This window comes from Lissotriton helveticus (assembly GCF_964261635.1).
Source record: "Lissotriton helveticus chromosome 1_1 unlocalized genomic scaffold, aLisHel1.1 SUPER_1_unloc_19, whole genome shotgun sequence".
Classification (NCBI taxonomy): Eukaryota; Metazoa; Chordata; class Amphibia; order Caudata; family Salamandridae; genus Lissotriton; species Lissotriton helveticus.
The window spans coordinates 2791123-2813073 of NW_027611658.1; the positions used below are offsets into that span (position 1 = coordinate 2791123).

Below are 21951 nucleotides of genomic sequence, written 5' to 3' on the forward strand. Positions count from 1 at the left end.
GGTAACCATTAAAGTTCGAATTATAATTGCCCTGTGTCCCTTCTTGATAGTAGCTGGGAGTAAGGTAGGGATAAATCTTTTCTTTTGTAAACCATCTTACATCCTTTCGTAGTTTTTCTGTTTTTTTATTTGTAAGGTAGGTATCAAAGTCCTTCATTTCAGATTGAATTTTTTCCAGACAATTCTTTGCTTCATCCACAGCCGTGGCTGTACTGAGTTTGGCCTCTAAGTCGTTAATCTCCTGCAAAAGAGTAGATGCTATATCCTTAGCTGTTTCAATTATTAACATCATCCAGTCCCTGGAGCAGCGGTTAGAAATAAGTGACAACCGCTCCAGGAACTTTCTGATGTCAATAAATAATGCAGGGGCATTACGGACTCTCAATCCTGTAGGGATTACACCCGCCTTAAGGTACTCAAACATGTAATATACATGAGATTCTATGCGTTTAAGTTTTTTCGCATACCACAACGGCCCGGTCATGTGCAAGCACGAAGTAATAAGTTCAACAAGGTAACACTTCAACAAGGAAGAAAATACATCCAACAAAACAATAAATGACAAAAACCAATCCCACGGTTGAACAACCGCGAATGCTAGTAGCAAGTGTGATCGGACTAACCCGCGAGTTAAGCCGCGACATAGCAGTACAGCGGCGGATTAAGATATCGAGCGAACTGAGCGGGAATCGAACTTTAGGGGGAAGAACCGGGCTCCCAACTCCCCGGCACGGACGTTTTACCCCGCCCAATCAAGGTGCCTCGCAGAGGAGCTCCTCTGCAATCTGATCTGTGCCGCACATTCAGCGTTAGAGACGGTCGGAGGCAATACTACCAAGCTGAGACAGAGGGGTTGGTTAAACCGCCGATATTGGAACATAACTGCTGGCAAAATGACCACGAGGGGGCAAAAATCAAAGACCAAAGCAACAGCACCACAAATGGAGGGGGAGAAGGAGAGCGAAAACTCTACCCAGCAGCAACTACAGCAGAAAGGTAAGAGAGACTTGGGGGCTATCAGAAAGACTGCCAAGACTAATTCTGTTATGGGTGCAGGCAGCTCCCCCTCCATTAGCCTTCATTTTCGAATGGTCAAGCCGACTAATTCAATCAATCTGGAGGGGGGGGCATTGGAACTGATAAGATCACACCCACTCCTAACCCCCAAGTACCCTCTCATGACCCTGAAATATACACCCTAAGTGGGGCGCAGGCAACATCCCTAGCTATGAGGGAGAATGATAACCGACCTATGGAAACTGGCCCTGATGAAACCTTAATTTTGAACCCCGGTCAGATGACCGGCGAGGGAGAAGAAACCAGCGCAGTGCTTATACAGCCCCCAGGCTCTGAACCCAAAACCGAAAATGTTTACTCGGTCACTGACGGATCACTCTCGGAATCAGGCTCATGCAGAGAGGAGACATCATCTGCAGAAGGACAGTCAGAAGATAACGAGTCAGAGGAGGAAAGCCTCCCTAATAAAACTCCTGAACCCGGTACCGTACTAAGGAAAAGACACTCCAGGCGAAAGAGAAACCAGCTTAAGGGAGCTCATCACATTTCACTGAACTCACCTGCTCGTACTGGTGATCACAGAGCCTTCAATGCACCTAATGCATCCAATACCACTTCAATCCAGAAGGATGAAGCAGGAAGCGCTGGGGATGGTGTAAATCCTACCTTAGTATCTATACTAAATGCAATCAAGGCATTCCAGGAAGAGGTACGGTCTGACAATCTGGCCGCTAAAACCGCTTCCAAAAAACTTAAAAGCGGGATGAGGAAACTCAATAAGGCTTGCACAGACATTGGCGATAGGTTAACTATGGTTGAAACTAGGACTGAGATTCTAGAAGGGGAGGTCGCAGAGGCTAAGGAACAAAGGACCTCACACGAGGCATGCCTGGTAGACCTAATGACTAAGCTGGAGGACCAAGAAAATCGGCAGCGCCGCAACAGTTTCCTTTTCCCAGTCCTGAGGCAAAGTAGCCGGGAGCTGGAGGTACTATTCTCGCTATTGTCAGAAAGTTGATTTTAAAAACTGCTTTTATATTGTGTGGTGTCACTTACCCTTTGCTTATGTTCTAAGCGCCTCTGTTTAAAACTTTGTTAGCGCACAGCCGATCTTAACGCTGTTCGCGCTTTCTTCTTCTCCCAGCGGCCGCCATCAGCCCAGGCGTGCGCGCTGGCCACGCCCCTTTTTAGCCACGCCCCCTGCCCTGACTACTAATACGCTGTACATCGAGCGCCTGACAGTTTCCTTTTCCCAGTCCTGAGGCAAAGTAGCCGGGAGCTGGAGGTACTATTCTCGCTATTGTCAGAAAGTTGATTTTAAAAACTGCTTTTATATTGTGTGGTGTCACTTACCCTTTGCTTATGTTCTAAGCGCCTCTGTTTAAAACTTTGTTAGCGCACAGCCGATCTTAACGCTGTTCGCGCTTTCTTCTTCTCCCAGCGGCCGCCATCAGCCCAGGCGTGCGCGCTGGCCACGCCCTTTTTAGCCACGCCCCCTGCCCTGACTACTAATACGCTGTACATCGAGCGCCTGACAGTTTCCTTTTCCCAGTCCTGAGGCAAAGTAGCCGGGAGCTGGAGGTACTATTCTCGCTATTGTCAGAAAGTTGATTTTAAAAACTGCTTTTATATTGTGTGGTGTCACTTACCCTTTGCTTATGTTCTAAGCGCCTCTGTTTAAAACTTTGTTAGCGCACAGCCGATCTTAACGCTGTTCGCGCTTTCTTCTTCTCCCAGCGGCCGCCATCAGCCCAGGCGTGCGCGCTGGCCACGCCCCTTTTTAGCCACGCCCCCTCTCTTTAAACATGTGCATGCATAGGAAGCGCAGCTGACGAGCGCAGCGGGAGCGCCGTTTGCGCGCCGAAGGCGCGCCTACGGCAAGCCCGTCTGCGCCCATCCGCGCCAAGACCGCGCCAGGCGCAGGAAACCCTGCCCGTCACCCTGCCCTAATCTCTCCACCTATTAGGTACACCCCTATCGACCTCCTCCGACTCCGAGGTTCTTCCTGCTGTTCCTACAAACTTGACCTTTCAAAGGTAGTCGGTTCTGCCAGCTGCCCCAAATGCTGCTGGACACCTACCATCGATCCCGACCAGCCAATTCCCCCTAAGAACCAGCCACCATTCTTCAAATGTGGCTTGATAAACGCCCGGTCTATGTGCAAACATAGCCAAGATATTCATGACCTCATCATAGAACATGACTTTGACTGTCTCATGATCACGGAAACCTGGCTCACAGAAGACAGCAACCCTGACATAGCCGTAGCTCTCCCCCAGGGTTACTCCTTCTACAGACAGGACAGATTGAAAGGAAGAGGAGGAGGTGTCGCAATTATCTTGAAGAACACTTTTAACTGTCACACCTTCTGCCTCGACCCACTTACCGACTCAGAGGGATTGGGCTTCTCCATCAAACTCAGCCAATCCCTGTCCCTATCAGGAGGTCTGATTTACCGCCCTCCCGGCAACGCCTCTAAATTTCTCGACTCCCTCAACGATGCTCTGGGCCATTTCTTACTTCCTTACCCACATTTCACCCTTCTAGGAGACTTTAATCTGCCTCTTGAGTCCCCCCTCGATCCTCAAACGAGAAATTTTCTACAAACACTTGAAATTTTCCAACTACAACAAATTGTCATGTTGCCTACCCACTCACTAGGTCATACCTTAGATGGTGTCTGCACTAATTTCCCTTCTCTCACCACCTTGCCCTCCTTGCCCCAGATATGGACTGATCACAGCCTGATCCCATTCCACATCTCCAGCAGCTGCCCTCCATCTATCAATAAATCCAATTCTCATCGCGGTCACTCTGTCAATTGGAAAACCGTCCAACAAAATCTCATCACCAATCCCATCTCCCAAGCCCACTCCCCCCCTCTATCTGGTCACATCGAAAGTGATGCCGACCTCTTCCACAACTGGCTTTCACAAGAATTATTAAACGGAGCCCCACCAACCGCCATGACAGAGTACAGAAAATTACTAAAAACAATGCTCCCTGGTTCACACCTGACTTAGCCTCCGCACATCTAATCTGCAGGAAAGCCGAGCGCAAATGGCGTCGAACTTATGGCAAAGACGACCGTCGCAATTATATCCTCCAGAGGAAAAACTATCTCTCTGCCATCAAAATGGCCAAGAGGGTGTTCTACGTAAAAGCCATCAATGAAGCCAGTCAAAAACAAAAAACTCTATTCACGATAGTAAAGACTTTCACCCATCCCAAAACCCTTCAACCCGAAATCCCCCCTTCCCAAGAGCTATGCGACAAGATCTCTGAATACTTTGATGAAAAAATCACCGCTATCCAAAAGAGCTTCCCCCCCCCTCAAACGCTCGATGGACTTCCCAATCCAGATCAACCTTGCTCGACAGCGGATAGTCTTAAAAACTTCACCCCGGTCACCCTGGCCCAAACCAGAGATGCCATTCTCTCGTGCAAATCCGGCTCCCCTTCCGACCCATGCCCTCCCAAGATCCTCCATCAAATCATTGATGAGATAAACCCCATCATCAATGACATTATCAACCTGTCTCTCAGGTCTGGATCCGTCCCTCGCTTATGGAAAAGGGGGGTTGTCAAACCGCTTATGAAAAAAGCTAATAAATCCCCAGTGGACTTGACCAATCTCCGTCCTATCACCCTTCTCCCCGCTCTGGGAAAAATAACAGAACAATTAGTCCACAAAGAACTTAAATCCTTTCTGGAAACCCACAACTTACTTCACCCTCAACAATCCGGGTTTCGGCCTAAACATTCAACCGAAACTGCTCTAATTGAACTAACCGACACCATCAAAACGCTGCAAGATCAAAGGAAGAAGGCCATTCTGATCCTTCTTGACCTCACGGCAGCATTCGACACCATATCCCATTCCATTCTGATCGACAGATTAAGGGATATCGGAATCTCGGACTCAGCCCTATCATGGATCAGATCTTTTCTCAGTGACAGGTCCCAAATTGTCGCCCTGGGCCCCTTTCAATCTAAAGAGAAAACAGTCTCCTCCGGAGTGCCCCAAGGGTCCATCCTTAGTCCCCTTCTTATTAATGTCTATCTCATCCCTCTCCTCACCCTGATTGAATCATTCGGCATAACTGTCACCTCATATGCCGATGATACTCAGCTGATCATCCCCCTAGACGACAACTCCAACAATGCTGAGCTCAATCTTAAACATTGCCTAACTGCTGTATTCCAATGGATGGACTCCAACCACCTCCGCTGTAACTCAAATAAAACAGAGATCCTCCCCATCGGAAAGAACGCCTCTTTCTGTCCTGCTCTCTGGTGGCCTGATAATTCTGCCGCCCCCCCCCCCCAGACCGTCTCTACCGCTAGAAATCTCGGGGTATTCTTCGACTCTGATCTTTCATTTGACCATCATGCCACGACCGTGGCCGGCAGATGCTTCGGCATAATCAAATCCCTCAGAAAGTTTTTTGACTTCCTCCCCTTAGATTCTAGAAAAACCGTAACAGTAGCCCTCATTCTTTCGCGCGTGGACTACTGCAACGGCCTCCTTGCAGGGACCAAGAAGTCCACCCTCTCCAAACTCCAAAGTGTTCTACATACTGCTGCCCGCCTGGTCTTAAAATTACCTCGCAAATCCTCAATCTCTGCAGCCCTAAAGACCTTACATTGGCTCCCCCTGCACAAAAGAATACTTTTCAAAATTCTCATTGTTGCCTTTCGGGCCTACAACAAAACAGGCCCTGCTTACCTCACTAGACGTTTCCCACACTACAACCCGAGTCGTTCCCTCCGCTCTGCCCAAGAAAATCTCATGATCTCTACCAGGTTTAACCTGAAGTCTAAAGGAGGTAAAACCCTAAGCTCCCTGGCTATCAAAGCCTGGAACAGCATGCCCAGACACCTAAGACATCAGACTCTTGAGAAACCGTTTAGAAAACTTCTCAAAACATGGATTTTCAATCTCCCCGACGAATGGTCCAAAGCTTCCATTTAGCCTCCCTCCTTTTACCCTCTGCAACCTGGCCTCAAGGATTACTCAGCGCCATGATGCTCCTTTCGGAGCGAACGCAGCGCTTTATAAATACCCCTCCAACTATCCAAATATCCAAACAACCTGCGACTTCTAGGAATTCCAGAGGGAGTTGAGGGGGAGGACCCCGGAGGCTACATAGTAAAGCTCTTGCAAGCTGCGTTTCCCTCAGAAACTGCCTGGAACTGGGACCTAGAAATCCAGCGAGCGCACAGGTTCCCCTTCAACTTGAAACATGAAAGGGGCGATGGTAACCTTAACGACAAACCTAGGGTCTTCCTCGTATTCTTCTGGAACTTTCTTTTGAGACAATTGGTCTATGATAAAGCGAGACCCAATGCACAGAAAGAAGCTAATGGGGTCAAATTTTTCGCTCAACCGGATTTCTGCCATGCAACGGTGGAGCGCAGATGGAGATTACAGCAATTGATAACTCCGTTCCAACAATTAAGCGCCCAGGTCTATTTAATGAACCCTGCCAGATTAAAAGTAATTATTGAAGGAAAAACGAGGGTCTTTCTATCCGAAGTCAAGGCCGAAGAATTTCTAAAAGAAGTCAAAGATAGAAGACGGAAGAGCTGAATTAAATTGAAACTCTAACACCATTTCGTTAAGATACGCCGGTAGCTAAGCCACTAAGACATTGGCACTTGGGACGTTTTCTAATGGGGATTTCTAAGTATAACCAGGGATTGCACATTTCACTACTTTGTTTTTGTAGAATGGCTGGGCCTCACTTGTGATCACCATCAAAACGAATCACCTCGACTGCTCAATCAGGGAGGGAGGTAGGGGGGCACCTAAGAGAAACATAAGGGAAAGAAACAGGGACACTAAAGGCACCAATGGTATAAAAGACATGGAGGATATAAAAACACAGGGGGCGTTATGTTATAAAATACACTTCAGGCTAGTGTTATGCAAGCTGAGGGCAGTGAAGGGGGTCAGGAATTGGCAAGATCTTATAGGGATTGAAACTCTAAGATTGGATGACACAGTTATGCAAAATTAAAATTCTGTCTAGCAATATATGTGGCTTAAACGATCAGGCCAAAAGGCAGAAGGTGGCACACGGTTTACGCTCACTTGGTCCGGATCTGATATGTCTTCAGGAAACACATGTGATGGGGACACAGAAACATTTTCTATCCTCGCTGGGTTATAAGATAGTAGCAGCCACCACACAGGTGGTCAAGATAAAAGGAGTAGCAGTACTCGCTAGTCATAGACTCAAAATGCAGGTGGATAGAGTAAAAACAGACCCTTTTGGCAGATGGGCTATTGTAGGATGCACTCTTGATTTGAACTGCAAGTTTACACTATGCTCAATATATGGTAGTAATTTAGATGAGCCAGGGGTTTTAGATTGGGTATCAGGGGAGCTAGCGCACTGGCAAACGCCCATAATATTGTGCGGCGATCTGAATTTAAATCTTCCCGTGGGCTGGCGGTCAAACAAAGACTGGAGATATTCGGGGAGGAAGCCAAGGGTGTTTCAATCTCTACTGAATTTAATAGAGACTCACAGCCTGCAGGATGTATGGTCTGAGCTAAGACCTAACCAGGAGGGGTTCACCTTTTTTTCAGCTCCTCACGTAAAACTCACAAGAATAGATTACTTCTTTATCTCTTCATCACTGGTTAGCTCTTCTAATATAGACATAATACCCAGATTTATGTCAGACCATAATCCATTAATATTGCATTTGGATGGCCTAAAAATTGAAAACAAGAGTACAACCTGGTCTTTCAAAAAAGCACTACTATACGATATCAAGTATCAGACACCCATGAAGAAGTGGATAGAGGAGTTCTTGGAGATGAACTTAGATTCCGCTCCCTTGATGGTGGTTTGAGACGCTTTTAAGTCTGGGGTCAGGGGGGAGACTTTGTGCTTTTCTATCAGGAGAAACAAAGCTGAGAGGATACAGATCCAGAAACTACAAGAGAAACTAGGGGTAGAAGAAACCAGGCTAGTGCAGGCAATAAAAACAAGAGGGAATGTGGATGAAATCCAACATGCAGTCGCTGTTATAAAAGCCGAGATTGCCTCAATTTTTGCTGAAAGAATTGCGTCCAAATGGGCAGCAACCAAAGGGAAATTGTATGAATGTGGGGAACATATTGGACATCAATTGGCACTAACGATAAAACAACAAACGACTTTAAATACAATAGCGGAAATTGAGACAATCGCGGGGGGCTGATTAAGGATCCCACCGAATTACTTAAGGCTTTCGAAGTATACTATAGTAAACTGTACACAGAAGAGGATGTCAGGCCCAAAGGTGATCGGAGATGGAATGTTGCAGGCTATCTAGACTCTATAGACACACCTAAATTAAATTCAATTGAACAAGAGCAGCTAGAACTCCCTCCTACCTGGGAGGAGATACAGAATGCGATCAAAAGTCTTCCAGATGGAAAGGCGGCTGGCCTTGACTCTATCCCTGCTGAATTCTATAACATCTTTGAAAGCCAGATTCAGGGGATATTCTCTTTAGTAGTAGGGTCAATATTCGGAGGCGCGTCACCACCTGCTTCTTGGTCACTTGCGAAAAAATTGTTATCTTTGCTAAAAAAGAAAAATCACCTTTAGAAATGGCATCTTATAGACCAATCACTTTAATTAACACTGACTCAAAACTATTCTCCAAAATATTAGCTAACAGGATCTCACAAAACATCCAGAAATTGGTCTCTAACTGGCAGCATGGGTTTATTCCCAACAAAGGTACCACAGAACATGTCAGGAGGGCAATTATGTTAATAGATGCAGCAAAGGTAACAGGGGACCTGATTGCTTTAATATTATTAGATGCTGAGAAAGCATTCGATCGGGTCTCCTGGTTATTTTTGTGGGAGATTTTAAAAAGGTCAGGCTTTGGTCCGATTATGATACAGGCAATTCAGGCATTATACCAAACACCCAGGGCCCAAATCATGATTAATGGAAATTTGACTAATCCAATTACCATCACTCGGGGTACCCGGCAGGGCTGCCCATGCTCCCCTCTGCTGTTTGCACTTTACATAAACCCACTTATCACAAAAATTTTAGCAAACCCAGAAATCAGGCCGGATGTCAGGCAAGGGGCAGAAACTAAGATCATGGTATACACTGACGACCTGGCAATAATTACACCTGATCCCGAGAAGTCCATTAGGGCTCTGGAATATGAGACACAGAAATTTGGAGAGATATCAGGTTACTCACTAAATAGAACAAAAACCCAGATAATAATCAATGAAAACGTAAGCGGGTCCAGCCCTCTAGTAGTTACAAAAGCAAAGTATTTGGGGGTAAGCATCAATGCAAATCTAGACGTAATAGTGGGTAACAACCTGAACCCACTCGCCAAGGATCCTAAAAAAGCATTAAAAAGAATTGATAATTTACACCTAACAATAGTTGGTCGGAGCAACGTAATAAAGATGACTTACTTTCCAAAACTACTGTACTTTTTTAGAACTATCCCTCTGGAATTCAGCGATGCTGTCCTCCACCTATTTGAGCAAATTTTCAGCCAGTTCATATGGTCTTATTCTGATATAAGAAGGTCTTACAAATGGCTATCTCTATCAAAAGAAAGAGGGGGTTGGGCGCTACCGAACCTTAAACTTTACTATTGGGCTGCCGCTCTGCAGTATAGCCCTTCGTTACTATTCGATTACGACATACAGCCTGCCTCGGATCTTCTGTCTCCTTATATAGCTTTAATTGGAGTGAAAGCTCGAGGAATACTTTGGAGACAACTCGAATTCGGCTATTTCAAGTGGGTACGGTTCAAGTCTTTAATAAATATTTACCGAGTTTTTACCAAAGTACGAAAACTGGTAGGACTAGGTAGACTAAATTACTACACTCCAATTAAAGATAATGCAATACTTCCTACAATTTTTAAAGGATCATATCTTTATTAATGGTACAACTCGGGGGTTATCAAATTGGGCGATCTGATTGATCAGGAAGGGGTTCGGACCTTTCAGGACATTAAAATACGGTTTCAGATAGAAGACAATCAATTATTTCAATACTATGCGATCAAAGGTTTCCTGGAACACAAGACCGGTGGACCCGCTGAATTCAAGAAAAATGACATCATGGATAGACTGCGCTCAAATAACCCGCCTAGGATAGGAACCATCTACTTCAGTTGTAATGATAAAATGCCCGATGATTTAGAAAGGATTGGTCTGAAATGGCAAACAAAACTGAATATGGAGTCAAATATTTTCACTTATGCTCATGATCTGTCTCAAAGATTTTTACTTTCCACTAAACTGCAGGCACAGTTTTATAAAACGGCTTTTTTCTTATACATCACACCGGGCAGGATAGCTAAATGGGGGAATGGGGCGGGGACTGTTTGCCCTCGATGTCAAGAATATGCAGTAGACCAGATGCACATGTTTGCCACTTGTATAAAACTTAATCCACTCATTCAGCAAATTCAAATTTTTGTATGGGCGGTTTTAGAACAAAGGATACAACTTACCCCTGCGGAACTACTGTTAGGGCACGATGGTAACACTAGACCAGGGAGTCCATTTATCTTTGTAGCTATGACTATCTACAGAATCTGTATCACAACACACTGGAAAGACCCTAACCCGCCCTCATTCACACAGTGGCAGGCCAGACTACTGGCGACTTACAAACTGGAAAAGGCAATTTATGCAAAAAGAGGGAAAAAGGCTAGGAAGAAGGGCATTGCGCTTTGGGAACAGCTAGAGAAATGGGCAGATGGCACGCAAAGCTGATGTAGAAGTTTGGCTTGAGGAAATGTTTGCTTTTTTTTCTTGTGTTTTTTTTCGTTATAGTTTTTTTTTCTCTCTTACTTTTCTTACTCACTATTTTTAAACTTACTCCCGGGGGGAGGGGGGGTCTACTCAGAAGTGGAGCAAAAGTATAATCTGTATATTGTTTATTATAAAAAAAAAAAGAAAAAAAAAAAAAGAATAAACCAAGAACTAACACATAGGATTTTCTGTCCTACTCAGTTTTGGCGAAAATTATATCCTTTTACCCACTCTAGACGTCTATTGGAGTATTTACGGAAAAAAGGGGTCTGTGTGAAAAGCACAACTGAGTTACTCTACTATCTAGCGTTAAATTATCGCCTTACAAAACGTTGGGCGCCATGTAGTGTAGTTCCTATATTCCCAATAGGCTCTGTGCATTGGAATAATATATCCTATAGGTTAGAAGTAAGACTGAGGTCGACTCGGTCTCTATCGAACATATTAAACTTAATTGTGAGTGCCAGCTAGCTCAGAGGTCACTAGAAACTTTCTTGAATAAACAAGAAGGGATTCGTTTCTGACAACCGCTTAAAACATGACAACTTTGTTTCCCAAGAATAAGAAATGTATCTCTAGAATCGCGGAAACAATAAATAACTATTTCACTGAATAACTATTACACAATAAATAACTATTTGACCGCCTGGACCTCGTCCCGAACGGTTGCTCCCCCACGCTCCTGCTTGCAATCCTCTTTCCAGTGCCCACAGCTGAAGCGTTTCCAAGCAGCCCTCGTGTGTGGTATCGTAGCTCTTGAGACTTCTTGGCTTCACTGACTCATAGTGCTCTGTGCTTTGCTAATTGTGGTGGCGCTTTAACGTAGCAATCAGCCTTCGTGTTTAAATTCATAGTGCTCTGTGCCTTGCTAATTGTAGTGGCGCTTTAACGTAGCAATCAGCCTTCGTGTTAAAATTCATAGTGCTCTGTGCCTTGCTAATTGTGGTGGCGCTTTGAAAGTAGCAATCAGCCTTCGTGTTTAATTGTCATAGCGCTTTGTGCTTGGCTCATTTGGGTAACGCTTGAACATAACTGCATTTGGTAGCGCTTTTTACATATTCCTTGCTGTATTCAGTCCCTTGCGCTTTAACTGCTTACAGTGCATTCCTTCATAGCTGGCATTGCACTGTGTTGGTTTCGATTCCTATCCCTCCCACCATTTTGTTGTTGTGCTTTCCCCTGCCCCGCCTCCCCGCTACCGCCTCCCAGCTGACCCGCCCACCCACGAACAGAGAGTCCTCCACCTCCAAGAGAAGACTGTGACCGCCTGGACCTCGTCCCGAACGGTTGCTCCCCCACGCTCCTGCTTGCAATCCTCTTTCCAGTGCCCACAGCTGAAGCGTTTCCAAGCAGCCCTCGTGTGTGGTATCGTAGCTCTTGAGACTTCTTGGCTTCACTGACTCATAGTGCTCTGTGCTTTGCTAATTGTGGTGGCGCTTTAACGTAGCAATCAGCCTTCGTGTTTAAATTCATAGTGCTCTGTGCCTTGCTAATTGTAGTGGCGCTTTAACGTAGCAATCATCCTTCGTGTTAAAATTCATAGTGCTCTGTGCCTTGCTAATTGTGGTGGCGCTTTGAAAGTAGCAATCAGCCTTCGTGTTTAATTGTCATAGCGCTTTGTGCTTGGCTCATTTGGGTAGCGCTTGAACATAACTGCATTTGGTAGCGCTTGTTACATATTCCTAGCTGTATTCAGTCCCTTGCGCTTTAACTGCTTACAGTGCATTCCTTCATAGCTGGCATTGCACTGTGTTGGTTTCGATTCCTATCCCTCCCACCATTTTGTTGTTGTACTTTCCCCTGGCCCGCCTCCCCGCTACCGCCTCCCAGCTGACCCGCCCACCCACGAACAGAGAGTCCTCCACCTCCAAGAGAAGACTGTGACCGCCTGGACCTCGTCCCGAACGGTTGCTCCCCCACGCTCCCTGGCTCCTGCTTGCAATCCTCTTTCCAGCGCCCACAGCTGAAGCGATTCCAATCAGGCCTCGTGTGTGGTATCGTAGCTCTTGTGACTCTTTGGCTTCACTGACTCATAGCGCTCTGTGCTTTGCTCATTGTAGTGGCGCTTTAACGTAGCTGCATTTGCCCACAGCTGAGGCACCTTCAATCAGCCCTCGTGTGGAATTTCATAGCGCTTTGTGCTTTGCCCATTGTAGTGGCGCTTTAACGTAGCTGCATTTGCCCACAGCTGAGGCACCTTCAATCAGCCCTCGTGTGGAATTTCATAGCGCTTTGTGCTTGGCTCATTTGGGTAGCGCTTGAACATAACTGCATTTGGTAGCGCTTTTTACATATTCGCAGCAGTATTCAGTCCTTTGCGCTTTCACTGCTTACAGTGCATTCCTTCATAGCTGGCATTGTACTGTGTTGGTTTTGATTCCTATCCCTCCCACCATTTTGTTGTTGTATTTTCCCCTGGCCCGCCTCCCCGCTACCGCCTCCCAGCTGACCCGCCCACGCTCCGCCCCCTCCACTATCCATTTATGGACAGATGGACCTACGCGCAGCGTCCACGCGCTACGGCCCCGCCGAAGGTGCGTCTAAGGTAAGCCCGTCTACGCCCGTCCGCGCCAAGACCGCGCCCAGCGCCAGAACCCCTGGTCCCCGCTCCACCCACCCCTCCCGCATTACATACGACACCACCACCCTCCTAGCCCTTAACCCCGGCCGACCCCCCAACTGCGTCCAAGCCGCTCCTGGACACACCCATGGACCCTTCTCTTGCTACTCCTGCAAGTTTGACGGCACCAAAACCAACTCCTCTTCCACCAACACCATACAGAGACCTGACACCAACCACCTAAAATGCATCCTGCTCAACACACGCTCGGTCCACAGACACGCCATCGACCTCTGGAATCTACTAGACACCATCTCACCAGACGTCGCCTTCCTAACAGAAACTTGGATGAATGCCTCTTCAGCCCCAGACATCACCATTGCCATCCCGGAAGGATACAAGATCATCCGCAAGGACCGCATCAAGCAAACAGGAGGAGGCATCGCTATCGTCCATAAGAATTCCATCCGCATATCAACCAGCTCTGACGCCAACCTCGCCAGTACCGAACACCTCCACTTCCAGATCCACGCCGACCCCAAGACCACACTTAGAGGCACCCTCCTCTACCGGCCTCCAGGACCCCGTGCACAATTCAGTGACGACATCATTGACTTTATCACCCCACACGCCCTCCCCTCCGAGGACTACATTCTATTGGGAGACCTCAATTTTCACCTGGAAAAGAGCAAGGACAGCAGCGCCACCACCCTTCTGGACAATCTCGCCAACCTCGGACTCAAACAACTTTTCACTACACCCACCCACATCGCAGGTCATACGCTCGATCCCATCTTCACCTCCAGCAAACATGTCTCATTCAGCCACACCACAGCTCTTCATTGGACGGACCACAGCTGCGTTCACTTTTCCTACAATAAGACCACATTCCTCAACCATCCTCAACCCACCCTGCGAAGAAACTGGAACAAAATCACCATCAATCAGATCTCCTCATCGCTTCTTCTAAACCCCCCCGCCCATTCCCCAAACCCCGACCAAGCAGCCATTAACCTCACCCAATGGCTATCCAACAGCGCCGACATCCTAGCACCGTTGAAAAAACGTCAAATAAAACCAGGCAGCAAAAACGCCTCCTGGTTCAACGATGATCTTAAGAAATCGAAGAAACTCTGTCGATCCCTCAAGAAGGCCTGGAAAAAAGACCCAAACACCAGCACCAGAGACGCCTTCAAAAAAGCCACCCGCAGACACCACCAACTGATCCGGGCTGCCAAGAAAGCCGCACTCAAAGACCGACTAGATAACAACGCTCACAACAGCAAGGAATTATTCAACATCGTCAAAGAATTTACCAACCCATCAGCCAACTCCAATGACATCACCCCCTCCCAAGCCCTCTGCGACTCCCTAGCTTCCTTCTTCCACAACAAAATCGCTGACATCCACAACAGCTTCGACAACCGACCCGGAGATCAACCTATCCAACCCGCTGCAGGACCTTCACCCCCCTTGAACATCCTTAACGACTGGAACCCAATCTCCACTGAGGACACCATCCGCCTGATGAACTCCATCCACTCAGGTTCCCCAACTGACCCATGCCCTCACCACATCTTCAACAAAGCAAACTCCATCATAGCACCACACCTCCGAGATGTCATCAACTGCTCCCTCAACTCCGCCACCTTCCCGGAAAGCTGGAAACACGCGGAACTCAGCGCCCTTCTGAAAAAACCCACAGCTGACCCCACCGAACTCAAAAATTACCGCCCCATCTCGCTTCTTCCATTCCCGGCCAAAGTCATCGAGAAAGCCGTCAACAACCAGCTCGCCACCTTCCTCGAAACCAACAAATCCCTCGACTCCTCACAATCCGGCTTCCGAGCCAAACACAGCACTGAGACCGCACTTATCGCAGCAACAGACGACATTCGAACTCTACTAGACAATGGAGACACAGTCGCCCTCATCCTCCTCGACCTCTCCGCTGCCTTCGACACAGTCTGTCATAACACCCTTCTACAGCGCCTAAGGAACGTCGGAATCCAAGGAAAAGCATTGCAATGGATCACCTCGTTCCTCACCGGAAGAACCCAGAGAGTCCGCCTCCCACCATTCAAGTCAGAAGCCTCTGAAGTCATCTGCGGCGTGCCACAAGGATCCTCACTCAGCCCCACCCTCTTCAACGTTTACATGAGCCCCCTTGCGGCCATCGCTCGCCAACACAATCTCAACATCATCTCCTACGCTGACGACACTCAACTGATCCTTTCACTCACCAAAGACCCTAACACCGCCAAAACCAATTTACACGAAGGAATGAAAGAAGTAGCCGAGTGGATGAAGCACAGCCGTCTGAAACTGAACTCAGACAAAACAGAAGTCCTCATCCTAGGCACCTCCCCCTCCACCTGGGATGACTCTTGGTGGCCAGAGGCCCTTGGAAAAGCACCCACCCCGACGAACCACGCACGAAACCTGGGCGTCATCCTGGACTCCTCACTCTCGATGACCAGACAAGTCAACGCCGTTTCATCATCCTGCTTCAACATTCTTCGCATGCTCAAAAAAACATTTCGCTGGATCCCCACCGAAACTAGAAAAACGGTCACCCACGCACTAGTCACGAGCCGCCTGGACTACGGAAACACCCTATACGCCAGTACCACCGCTAAACTCCAGAAAAAACTCCAACGCATCCAGAACGCTTCAGCCAGGCTCATACTTGACATCCCGCGCAAAGAACACATCTCTGGTCACCTGAAAAACCTCCACTGGCTCCCCGTCAATAAGAGGATCACTTTCCGCCTCCTGACCCACGCTCACAAAGCACTTTACGACCTTGGACCCGAATGCCTCAACACACGACTCTCCTTCTACACCCCCCCCCCCGCCAGCTGCGATCTTCCAACCAAGCCCTTGCTATCGTACCTCGCATCAACAAAACCACCATGGGAGGTAGAGCCTTCTCCTACCTGGCAGCTAAGACCTGGAACTCACTTCCCACTCACCTTCGTCTCACTCAGAACCACCTAGCATTCAGAAAGCAACTTAAAACTTGGATATTCGACAAGTAGTTCCCCACCCTTCTTCAAGCGCCTGAGACCCTCTGGGTATATAGCGCGCTATATAAATATTTTGACTTGACTTGACTTGACTCAGTCAATCGTGCATGCTTTGTTTCACCAGAGGTGCAGAGAAATAGAGAGACGGGCGTTTTCAATATAAGTATTTATTGAACAGTCTTCTTTCTCATGCAGAGGAAATGAACTACTACAATCGTAATACTGGCTGCAAAGTACAATGCGTACAGTACGAAGAGTATTATAAAATAATACTGTAAAAGCATGGTATGGTTTCTAAGCCATATAAAATAACATAAAATACATACATTAATAAATAATGACTAAAAGTACTCAACTGGTGCTTCTAAAATACGCCTACCCCGGTGTACCTAACCTAGGTCTAGTACAATGGAAGAATTAAGTGAGGTGTAGCTTAAGTTTAGTATTTTTTGCCAAAAATCTATCCAAGAATTCTCTAAGGGTCTAATCAGCTTCGTACCTTGGTTTAGAATGGAGGAGGTCTTGTATCTCTTTCTCAGGACTCGATTTCCCAGCAACCCGCAAGGGTAGCCTGGAAACACTGGAGCTGAATTTCTCGGCAAGAGAAAAGACAGCGTCTCTCAGTGCGTCTGCTGGAGGGTCGGCTTCCTTCGGCACTTGCTTCGGCGAGCTGTGTCGTGTAGGTAGATATTGGAACTGCTCCAAACCACTGTGTGTTTGCCTGAGCACGTGCAGGCATATTTATACCTTGAAGGTGCCGAGTTTGACGTAAGGTTGGACATAATAACGTCATCAAAGACTCAGTTCTTTGAAAACTCCATGATTTCTTGGATAAATTAATATTCAAGCAAGGCGAAGGCGGGTTTTCCCAAGAAATCATTGTGGATTTTCTGAATTAGTGGAAGTAGCCATGCCGTATTTGGACTGCATAGGCTAAGTCTAAATATGGTTATGATTTCTATGCCTGTATAAGGATAGGGTGATTTGTACCTATATATGGGCATGAATCGGGAAAATTACACTAGGGTCCTAAATTCATATACAACAAAGCCATCCATATTGTGAAGACGAAGATCAACAGATAAAATCCCCCTCGAGGATAAGACGTATTATTCCTCTGTAAATAGAAATCTTGAAATAAAAGAACCAATTTGAGACGAACTCTAAACATTGGGAAATCCTTTGTTGTCCCGCTTACACTGAGATACTGCTTAAATGACACAGAGATATTGTACCAAATTGAATAAATAGCCATTGATAAAGATGGGACAAGGGGACAGTTGACAGGGCAGGATGTTATGTTTGCACACATTGGCCTACAGACACAGAAAACAGCATGTGTTACAATGTCATACTTGTCTCTAAATATGTGGGCTGTGTCCTAATGAGCATTATGCTCTTCAGCCAGCACCCCATGTCCGTAGCACTTCCTGCACCTCCAGAGAATAGTAGAATTAGCACGGGGAGAGCAAGGATAGAACAGGAAATGTGAATATCTTAGCACGTATAATTTTTGTTAAAAGAAAATAAATAAGAAGAGGGAAATGTAGCAGGATCTATTTTTTATCCGAGGCCAATTCTGCCCACACCTGAGGCATGAGACCCTGATAAGCCCCCACCAGCTAGCATAAAAGGAATCTGTTAAATTGACCAACCTGTCCACACTGTTCTTTTTCTATGAATACGCCCCAAAGTGTGTCTCTCACACAATTTCCTCAGCGAGGCTCAGCTCCCCCGGGGGCCCTCACTCCCTCGATCTACACTTCTTCTCTTACACCCAGGTAGATCCCGCAAGAATAGCAATACCGCAAGAATAGGGAACTTCCCGAGCTAAAAGAGACATCACGCAATACCTGATGGTTGGGGCCACTTGCCATCTGTCATCTTTCATATTATTGTATCTGTTGCTAGCTTTAATGTAAATAACACATGCAACCAATATCTTCTTAAATGTTCCGCTTTCTTATAAAAGTTTCCCTGAAGTGACGCAAATCCTGGTCAATAGATGTTCAATTTCATTATGATTCATGGTCAAACATCCTGTGATCTTTTGAGAAACTTTTTGTAGTGTGGGTGGCACTTCTGTTTTCTTAAATATTTCCCAGAAGTAACCAAAATGCATCATGTCCTTTAGGTCAAAGAAACCTGATAATGTTGTCATTTTGTGGTCAATGGTTCATTATTGAAAGAGTATAAAGATCTGCTCCTCAGTCCATTCGATGGACTACCCCGCTGCAGTGACCCCTTGGGTCACTGACGCCTGTGTGGTCTCCTTCAGCCCTCTATCTAAGCATCTTTGGCTGAAGCTCTAATTGTTTCTGGTACTTTAAAATTGTCTCTTTCTCTCTCTTCTGCATTGCCCTTATTCTAAAACATTATTGCAATTGCAAAGAAATAATGGTTGCTCCTCCTATCTTAGCATGTGCATTCCTAGCATTATTGAACAGCCCTACTTTGTTCAATCTCTACGTTCAGCCACTGGCTGCGGTCGCCAAAAAATGGGAACTGTCCATGATCTCATACGCAGACGGCACGCAGCTAGTGGTTGCTCTGACTGATGATTCCACTCTGAGCGCCTCCAGGTTTAAGAACGGCCTGACGGCCGTGGCTAATTGGATGACTGCCAATTACCTGCAGCTATATGCGAGTAAGACAGAAGTTCTGTTAGTGGGGATAAACGCCAATTCCTGGGGTGAACAATGGTGGCCAAACACACTAAGGAGAATTCCGGACCCCAAAACAGAAGTAAAAAATCTCGGGGTCTGGATAGACTCCTCTCTCAGTTTTTCCACCCACACTAAAAAAACAGCAGCTACTTGCTTTGGGCTCTTACTTGGTCTCAGGCCCATTCTGAAATTCTTTGACCCTCCTACCCACCAACTAATAGTGCAATCGACTAGTCTCTCTCGCTTGGAGTATGCCAGCTCCTTGTTGCTAGGAGTCAACCAGGCAGAGATCAGGAGAATGCAGCGCATACAAAATGCGGCAGCAAGAATTCTGGTAGGTCTCCCTCGCTTCCATCCTACGACCGAGACTATTAGCAAACTCCATTGACTTCCTGTGGCAAAGCGGATCCAATTTAAAGCTGTCGTCCTCTCTTTCAAGATTCTGAAGCTTGCTTCTCTTCCGATGCTCTCTTAGCTATTGTTCCCGTATGTTCCCTTGCGATCACTGCGCTCGGAGGGTCAGCACTTGGTTGCTGTCCCTCGGGTGAAGCGCTCCCGTTTGGGCGGCTGCTCATTTTGCTATCTTGCCGCCAAACTATGGAACGCTCTGCCGTCCCCGATACGTGGTTTGGAGGACTTGCTAACGTTTAGGAAGGCGATTAAGACCCACCTTTTTGCTTTAAAGTAAGCTCCTTATGTTTAGCTGTTGCTCTGCTGTGCTCTCAGTGGTGACAGGTACCCTCCTTGCCAGTGACAGCGCCGGGACGCCCCTTGGCTGGGGCAGCTGAGCGCTATACAAACCATGTAACATAACATAACAACATAACTTAACATGTGCATTCCTAGCATTATTGAATCTTAAAAAAGGTTCTTCTTTCATATAAATCAGAAAGCTATTTTTCTCTACCGTTTACACGTCTATTTTGTGATAGTTTTGCAGAAGCACGCCCTCAAATTAAGCTGCCTTGGTGCAGTGCCTCAGGACAATGACATTTCACCCTTTCTTTACATTTAAATGTACTTTGAAATTGTAAATTCTTGCTTGGTTCATTTACTCATTTAAGGGTTTGATGAATGAAAATGCTACTTCAACGTAAGACCTTTGTTTCACATCTGTATTCATTACTTTTAGACAGACAGTGTTTCGGTGGCCTGTGACCACCACAAGAGGGTCTATTTCACCCCTCAACACCCTTTTGCAACAAACTACCCCTACACATGTGGTGTCACTCCTATACTGCACCATCCAAAGCGACCGTGACTACGGCCTTCTCCCAGCCAAGGGTCGCTGGGAGGAGGAATTGGGGTCACCCCTCACTGAAGAACAATGGTCCTTCTGCTGCCACCAAACTGGAACTATCTCCACCAGAAGCAGATTGCGCATCATTCACTACAAATACATTCACCGCCTTTATTACACACAGGCGCGCTTATACCGTCTGCACCTTCGAGATAACGATCAATGTGATCATGGCGGCTGCGCGGGGGCGGACTTGAGACACCATGCCTGGGATTGCCCGCCCATACAAAGTTATTGGACGAAGGTCTTGCTGGCACTGGACCAAATGACTGGTCTACATATTCCTGCTGACCCCCTAACCACACTACTAGGGTACACTGAGCCACTCGCTGCTAAGATGCAGTGCTATCCTTCCCTGGCGCTCCTCCTGGCCAAACGACGGGTTGCCTGCAGGTGGGGAAGGGGGAGAACCCCCAAGTTCAAAGATTGGCTCCACAATCTTATCTATTGTCAAGAGCAATTACATGTCTACTCCAAACTCCTACCACCGTCCTCCAACCCAAGCGATATATGGGCTCCCCTTCAGACCTACCTCCTGGAGGACACCACCACTAAAGACATGGCTACTGAGCCTTCTACCGGTGACGACAGGTAGAGATGTGAATCAATACATGTGGGAGCTCGCTTAGATCAGAGTATAGCAGGCAATTTGGCGCCAGTGCGCAGGATAACATCACATACTTGATTGTATGTTCAGCATGAATCAGCGTAAATGGGCACCTTCTCCTCTCAAACATGCATAAAGTAGCAATGTTGTTTTTCTTTATGTTCTAAAGAAAATGTTTATGACCTTTTAACGCTCCTAATTGAACCCGTCCCACCTAACGCAGCTGGCCGAAGTGGTTGTAGGCAGCTTGCTGTGTAGACCCTCCCGGCCTATAATGCTTTGAAGAATAATACATCGCACTGCCGGCCCGCCAAGGGATGTAGGCATCATGCTGTGACCAACAACTTTCGACATCAATCAAGGTCTTTAAAAAGAAAACAACCAAGTAAAGGTGCTAGCAGCCATGGGAAAATACAAACGGCTACATGCCCATACTAAGGAAGGACTAATAAGCCTCATAATGAATCAGGAGCTAGCATTTACGAAGGACAAAGAAACAAGCCAATCAAAAATAAGGGCGGGGGATTGAGCGAAGCTTCTCTCCGAACCTTACAGAACTACCACAGATCTCCGCACAGCAGCAACTGCATGCTGGCTCAGGCTCGACCTTTTAAAGGACTCTACTCTTCCAGAGGAATACTTTTTCCTTCCCAGTCCCACTATCATAACAAAGGTTTATCATTTGTTAACAAGCAGACCCAGTTCAGCCTTGAATATTAAACAAGATCCAATCAAGCGCTGTATGGCCAGCGGTGTCCTGGCCATCAAAATCGCATCATCTGCATGGCCGCGATAAGCCACCTGCTGAGGGAACATCTCTACACTGCGCGGTCTAAACTTCATTACAGTTATTGGTGTACAAGGAAAAAAGAAAGAGGGCAGGACACACCCCTGTCGCACCCCCTTTTCAATTTTAAATATTTCCGAACATTCCTCCTGTTTACCAAACCTGACTACT

The 21951-nt window shown here is 46.7% G+C and overlaps 1 protein-coding gene across 1 annotated transcript in view; it reads left to right on the plus strand.

Moving 5' to 3' along the window:
* The window catches only part of LOC144805696 (uncharacterized), a 198936-nt gene that overhangs the window by 166888 nt on the left and 10097 nt on the right, over positions 1-21951 (plus strand). The window contains 1 exon segment of the mRNA XM_078672201.1: positions 1204-1909. Within this exon segment, the coding sequence (XP_078528327.1) occupies positions 1204-1909 (706 nt within the window).